General features: G+C 46.9%; 1 protein-coding gene across 1 annotated transcript; it reads left to right on the forward strand.

Annotated features, from left to right (window-relative positions):
* Window positions 1-2,374: 2,374 nt before the first annotated feature.
* On the forward strand, window positions 2,375-7,315 carry LOC116989997 (nuclear factor 7, brain-like). The gene is made up of 3 exons (XM_033047539.1): window positions 2,375-2,487; window positions 2,579-2,674; window positions 7,099-7,315. Exons 1-3 carry the CDS (start codon window positions 2,455-2,457, stop codon window positions 7,216-7,218), a joined length of 249 nt encoding a protein of 82 aa, XP_032903430.1. The 5' UTR covers window positions 2,375-2,454; the 3' UTR covers window positions 7,219-7,315.
* The last annotated feature ends 38 nt before the right edge of the window (window positions 7,316-7,353 follow it).

The following is a 7,353-nucleotide window of genomic DNA, read 5'->3' on the forward strand; positions in this document are numbered from 1 at the left end:
TTTGACTGCACTGGGCCTGTGCTCGCTGGAGTTTAGAAGAATGCGGGGAGATCTCATCAAAATGTACTGCATAATGAAAGGCTTGGATAGAGTGGAGAGGATGTTTCTACCAGTGGGAGAGTCTAGGTCTAGAGGTCATAGCCTCAGAATTAAAGAACGTTCTTTTAGGAAGGAGTTGAGGGGGAATTTATTTACTCAGAGGGTAGTGAGTCTGTGGATTTCTTTGCCACAGAAGGCTGTGGAGGCCAAGTCAGTGGATATTTTTCAAGCAGAAATAGATAGACTCTTGATTAGTCCGGGTATCAGAGGTTATCGGGGGAAGGCAGGAGTATGGGGTTAGGAGGGAGAGATAGATCAGCCATGATTGAATGGCGGAGTAGACGATGGGCCCTCTGACTTAATTCTGCTTCTATCACTTATGACCCACTGAGTTACTCCAGCACTTTGTGTCCTTTTACACATAATATTCTCGAGTGCAGCCTCACCAATGAGTTGGACAAAGTGAGTGCTGTAATCTTTGTAGATGGGACACTGAAACATGTGAAGCTCCCACTGTCGGTCCCAGCTTAGGTTGGGTGATCAAGTCAAGGGTTCCCAGGAGATTTTTAAATTAATGAATGAACATGTTTAAACACTGCTGTCTGTCTGTCCCTTTTGACTGAACAGAATGATTTAGAAATAAACACAACAGTTTTGTTGAATGTCACTGTGGATAACATCCTGGATCTTCACTTCTGTAACTTGTGTCACCCCCATGACCAAAGCTTCACAGAGTTGCCAATCTTTGCAGTCGGGATGAGGCTGGGAGCGGGGCCCTTGTCATGTGCGGAGGGCGGGACAATGGGAGCGCCGTGAGGGGGGGAGGAGAATGGAAAGGGGACGGAGGGGGTGGGGAAGGGAAGGGGGGATGGCTGAGGGGTGGGAAGGGAGGAGGTGGGGAAGCGGAGAGGGGAGGAGGGGTGGGGGGAAAGAGAGGTGAGAAAGGAGGGGAGGGAGAAGAGGAGAGGTTTAGGGGAGGGGGACAAGATGGGATACATCGATAAATAGACAATAGGTGCAGGAGGAGGCCATTCGGCCCTTCGAGCCAGGACCGCCATTCCATGTGATCATGGCTGATCATCCACAATCAGTTCCCCGTTCCTGCCTTCTCCCCATATCCCTTGATTCCACCAGCACTAAGGGTTTCATCTAACTCTCTTTGAATCGGCCTCCACTGTCATCTGAGGCAGATAATTCCACAAATCGGTCACGGTGGCGCAGCGGTAGAGTTGCTGCCTTACAGCGAATGCAGCGCCGGAGACGCGGTTCGATCCCGACTACCGGTGCTGTCTATACGGAGTTTGCACGTTCTCCCCCTGACCTGCGTGGATTTTCTCCGGGATCTTCTGTTTCCTCCCACACTCCAAAGTCGTGCAGGTTTGTAGGATAATTGGCTTGGTGAATGTACAAATTGTCCCTAGTGGGAGAGAAACGTGGAGAGGGGCGGGAGAAGCGGGGAGAGGGAGGGAGAAGCAGTGGCGAGGCAGGCGGGGAGAGGGGCGGGAGAAGCGGGGAGAGTGACGGGGAGAGGGGCGGGGAGAGGGGCGGGAGAAGCGGGGAGAGGGGCGGGAGAAGCGGGGAGAGGGGCGGGGAGAGTGGCGAGGAGAATGGAGAGGGGCGGACGAGTCAGGGATGGAGGCGATGTGTCAGTGGGGGAAGGGGAGAGAGGGAGAGATAGGAGGTGAGAAAGAGAGGAGATGAGACAAAGCTGGGTGGCAGTGCGAACTGTGAGGAGGATGCTACGACGATGAAGGGTGACTAGGGCAGGTTGGGCGAATGGGCAGATGCAGTTTAATGTTTATCTGACCCCTCCCTCATGTGAGATTAGTTGGGAGCGGCCAGGACACTGAACACTCAACACTTGCAGCCAAATAACATTCATTCCACGAGACGGCAGCGCGCGCAGTGGAAAACTACCCAATCCATTCACCTCTTGATCCCATGCACTTCAGCCTCCGGCGCTCCAATTAATTACTGCAGGGCGTCAGCAGTTCCAGCGAATGGGAATGCGTTTTGAACCAGGAAGTGGAGGTTAAAATGGCTGCGAAAGACCCGGTCGAGAGTTTAACCGAGGAGGCAGTTTGTCCCATCTGCCTGGATTTCTTCACCGATCCGGTGTCACTGGAGTGTGGCCACTACTTCTGCCGCTCCTGTATCACACAGAGTTGGGACAGGGAGGGGAGAAACCCCTGCCCGGAATGTAGAGAGGAGTTTACAGACCGTACCCTCAGGGTTAGCCGGGCCTTGGCGAGACTGTCTGAGAAAGCTCGAACACTGAGCCTGAATTGGACAGAGAAGGAAAGTAAACTTCAGTGCGAGAAACATCAGGAAGAACTGAAGTTGTTTTGTGAAACCGACAAGAAGCTGATCTGTGTGATTTGTGCAGCTGGGCGGGAACACAAGTCTCACAGCTTCATGCCGGTAGATGAAGCTGTTGAAATCTACAAGGTAAAAGCAAACCGATTCTGATCACATTATTGTGTCATGTTTTGTTTATTGTCAGACATTTTTTGTTCTCTGATCTGAAACCCAACCCCAGGAACAGGTGAAATCTGCCTTCGAATCTCTCACTGAAAAGGAATCAGACATCCAGGAAATGGAGCAGGAACAGAAAGAGAGCATTTCTGGAGTCCAGGTTTGTACTGCCGATTTAATGTTCTTGTGTGGATTTCATCCCTGTGATGTGTGCAATAATTTAGCACCACTACATAGGAATGTTATAAAATTATGAGATTTTAAAAATTAAGCCTGTAAGTTATCCCATCAGATAAAGCATAAAAAGAACGTTCATTTGATACCTAATTCACTTTCATATCTTCAGTATTAAAAAAAAAGTTATGGCCATTTTCATACTCGGAAATTATCATCTTGTTCCCTATTGCTTTTCCTTTGACTTAACACAAAAGCTGTGATCGAGGACAGTCAAACATAGAAAATAGGTGCAGGAGGAGGCCATTCGACCCTTCGAGCCTGCACCACCATTCAATATGATCATAACTGATCATCCAACTCAGTATCCTGTACCTGCCTTCTCTCCATACCCCCTGATCTCTTTAGCCACAAGGGCCACATCTAACTCCCTCTTAAATATAGCCAATGAACTGGCCTCAACTCCATTCTGTGGCAATTGATTTACATAAATTTACATAAAAGCCCATAACTTTCTTAAAAATTAATAATAATAATAATAATAATAATAATATCTTTTATTGTCATTGCACGTCAGTGCAACGAGATTTAGTATGCAGCTTCCAACCGATGTCAAAAAATAAAAGAAATAAATAAACTGTGTGACGTGGCCATCCGAGGGAGACAGTCCAGGGGGGATGGGGGGGATGGGGGGCACTCAGCAGGGCTGGTTCAGAGCCGCTATAGCTCTGGGAATGAAGCTGTTTCTGAGTCTGGAGGTTCGGGCGTAGAAAGCCTTGTAACGTCTGCCGGAGGGAAGTAGTTCGAACAGTCCATTACAAGGGTGTGAGGAGTCTTTATGGATGCTGACGCCCTTCCTGAGGCACCGTGTGTGGTAGATGCCCTCCAAGTCTGGTAGCTGTGTCCCAATAATCCTCTGCACTCTGTGGACGACGCGCTGAAGAGCTCTCCTCTCTGCCTCCGTGCAGCTGAGATACCACACAGAGATGCCATAAGTTAGTATGCTCTCTGTGGTGCAGCGGTAGAACGTTGTCAGCAGCTGTTGGGGCAGACCAGTCTTTTTTAATGTTCTCAGGAAGAACAGTCGTTGCTGTGCCTTCTTGACCAGCGCAGCGGAGTTGGTGGAACCTGTGAGGTCCTCTGAAATGTGAGTGCCCAGAAACTTAAAGCTGGACACTCTCTCCACACTGTCCCCGTAAATGGAGATTGGGGCGTATTCTCCATTATGGGACCTCCTGAAGTCAATAATCAGCTCCTTGGTCTTGGAGGTGTTTAGTGACAAGTTGTTACGTGCGCACCAGTCCGTCAGGTTCTGCACCTCCGCTCTGTATTTTGTTTCATCACCGTTAGTGATCAGCCCAATCACTGTTGTGTCGTCTGCAAACTTCACGATGATGTTGGTGTCGAATGCAGGAACACAGTCGTGAGTGAAGTGGGAGTAGAGCATGGGGCTTAGTAAACAACCCTGTGGTGTGCCGGTGCTCAGGGTGATAGTGGAGGACAGGTGCGGGCCCAGTCTCACTGCCTGCGGTCGCTCCGTCAGAAAGTTCAGGATCCAATCGCATATCAGCGAGTTGAGGCCTAGCTGGTGGAGTTTGGTGGTGAACTTGGTGGGGATGACCGTATTGAATGCAGAGCTATAGTCAATGAAGAGCATCCTCACGTACGTGCCCTGTCTATCCAGGTGATTCAGGACGGTGTGAAGAGGCAGAGGGATGGCATCCTCTGTCGATCTATTTGCCTTGTATGCAAATTGATGAGAGTCCAACGAGGCAGGGATGCTGGATTTGATGTGGGAGAGGACCAGCCTTTTCAAACACTTCATTGGTATTGGAGTTAGGGCAACCGGGCAGTAGTCATTCAGGTTGGTGACTTTAGACTTTTTCGGCACCGGCACTATGGTGGCTGTTTTCAGGCACTTGGGGACCGTTGCCGGAGATAGAGACAGATTAAAGATTCTCGTGAATACCTCCGCCAGCTGTACAGCACAGTCCTTTAGTACCCTTCTCTGGACTCCATCCGGGCCTGCAGCCTTGCGTGGATTGATCCTACGCAGAGCGCACTGTACCTTCTGAGTGCTCAGTGTTAAGGACTGTCCCTCTGCCATGGCCGGGGTTATTCCACTCCTGGTGGTGTTGCCAGTTTCGAAGCGGGCAAAGAAGGTGTTTAGTTCGTTGGCCAGTGTGGTATCACCGTGGGGGCAGGCGGGGCTGCTCTTGTAGTCAGTGATGTCTCTGACACCCTGCCACATGCTTCTGGTGTCCGCGGTCTTGAAGTGGTCTTCCACCCTTTGCCTGTGGATGTCTTTGGCCTTTTTATACCTTTGTTCTGGTTTGACCTGGCAGCACTGTAGGCAGAAGTAAGAGAACCGAATGACATTTTCAGTTATTATAGATTGAAGGATTCTGAAACAAATGATCCATCTTACTTGGATGGCCTGAAATTAAAGTATATAATTAGTTAATTACCTAATTACGTAGCTAAATACAAAATTAACCATTGTGACGGAAATAGTAATAGACTGCCTTGAAAATTCAAAAATGTGATATTCTCGAGAACAGAATATTATTGTAACGTTAAAACAAATTGTCAATACCCCAAAAAAAATCATATTCATCAGTGTCATCAAATCAATTAAATGCAATTACTAGATCTAAACATCTATCTAAAAATAATTGTTTAAATAGCCAAAATATCCAAATAACAAACTGATCCCATTCACACAAGAATTCACAATATAACATGATTTTTAAATCTCACTTTGTCATGAAATTCTATGCCAAATGGAAGGAATTGATTGTTTAATTCCCATAAATTTAACTCTGTTGGATGTAACACTGCAGCAGACAAGGGGCGTTTTGCACAGACATTCCAGACACAGACACAGATGTTCCAAATCCAGAAACATCTGCTCTCAAGATAATCAAAATCATTATTTTATGCACAATTATGTCATAAGAACATCTAAATGTTCTATATTTAGTGTTATTGTCTATCCATGATCAATATTTTCATACTAAATATTTCACTAAATCTTTACTGTGGAAGTTTCCAGATATTTAGTATGAAAATATTGATCATGGATAGACAATAACACAAAATACAGATTATTTGGATCTTATGACATGATTGTGCAAACAAATGAATTTGATTATCTTGAAAGTAGTTGTTTCTGGATTGTGATCGATTGGCATGTGGTCGCTGCCGTGATTTAAGCCCCGATTGGCAGGCAAGGCATGGCCGATATCACATCGGGGCCTAAATGAAATTCAGATATTTTGCATCGTCTGATTACAATGAAACCACACCAGAAAACAAGATAAGATGGGAAATAGACGACATACTTTTGGTTTTGTCCCGCACTTGCGATCCGTGATGTTGAAGGTGTTAGAAGTCACGTTTAACTTCAATCCAATGTTGCATTCGCCTAGCAACCTTTTTTTTCAAAAACGGGAGCGGGAACGCAGATCAATTTTTCTCCCATCAGCTCGAAGTCCAAGCAAATTCCTCTCCGACAACCAATACAAACCTGCATTTTCATCCCGCCCCCAACAGCCTCCGGAATCGCACGCCCAGGCAGTGGGCAGCTATGCAGCGCCACTGATGGTAGGGTTTTGTTACAACACTACACTATAGAGCTCAGTGGTCGAGGGCCAGAACACTTGGGAGGGGTTGAGCAGCCAAGGACTTTGCTCCCTGTGGAGCAGCAGTCTGAAGAATGGTCTGTGGCAGCTGTTTAATATCATGAAACGGGGGAGAGGGGCGGGAGATGGTAGGTTTTATGGTAGGTCTTTTACCCTTAGTAGGGGGGTCGAGAATGTGAGGGTGTAGGTTTTAGATGAGAGGAAAAAGATTTAAAACGAACATGAAGGACAACTTTGGTAGTGCGTTCATGGAACGAGGCAGTTGAGTCAGGTACCGTAACAACATTTAAAAGATATTCAAACAGATGCGGACAGGTGGAAATAGCGCAGATGGGGCGTCTTAGTCAGTATCTAACACCCTTGCTGTATGACTCTATGAAGTCTGTCATTCTAAGTGGTGCTGCTGTCTGCGAGTTCTGGTGACCTGGTTCTGTCCACTGAGGGTTACTGGACACATGAAGTGGAATAAGTTGCAGAGAATTGTACCGGGGAAATGGGATTGATGTGATTGTACATTACATACACCAGATATTTCAGAAATATGAAGACAAGTTCTTGAATTGCCACGGTAATGAAGGGAGCGGATTATATACAAGTAAATTGAATGAATGTGGATACGTACAGAGCCCAGCATGGACATGTTGGGCCGAAGGGCATATTTCTGCACTGCAGAACTCGACATTGTTTAACCAAATGTCACCTTCCATGTCATGAGGAAACACAGCAGAGTGACATAATATATTCATTCTCGTCTTTCATCTGACAGGAAGAGTCACACAGCCTTCAGTCGCAGGTCACATCCCAGTTTGCTGAACTGCACCAGATTCTCACTGAGAAAGAGCAGCGCTTACTCGGAGATATCCGGGAGAAGAGGCGAAGATTGTGAAAACAATGGAGAGAAAAATCTTCAAGAGATTCAAGAGAATTTAAATTCCATTCAGGAGGAACTCTCGAAGTTACAGGAACAGATAGACCACAAGGACGGCGTGATATTTCTGAAGGTGAGGGGTTACACTACAGT

The sequence above is a fragment of the Amblyraja radiata genome, chromosome 30, assembly GCF_010909765.2.
Source record: "Amblyraja radiata isolate CabotCenter1 chromosome 30, sAmbRad1.1.pri, whole genome shotgun sequence".
NCBI classification, from domain to species: Eukaryota; Metazoa; Chordata; class Chondrichthyes; order Rajiformes; family Rajidae; genus Amblyraja; species Amblyraja radiata.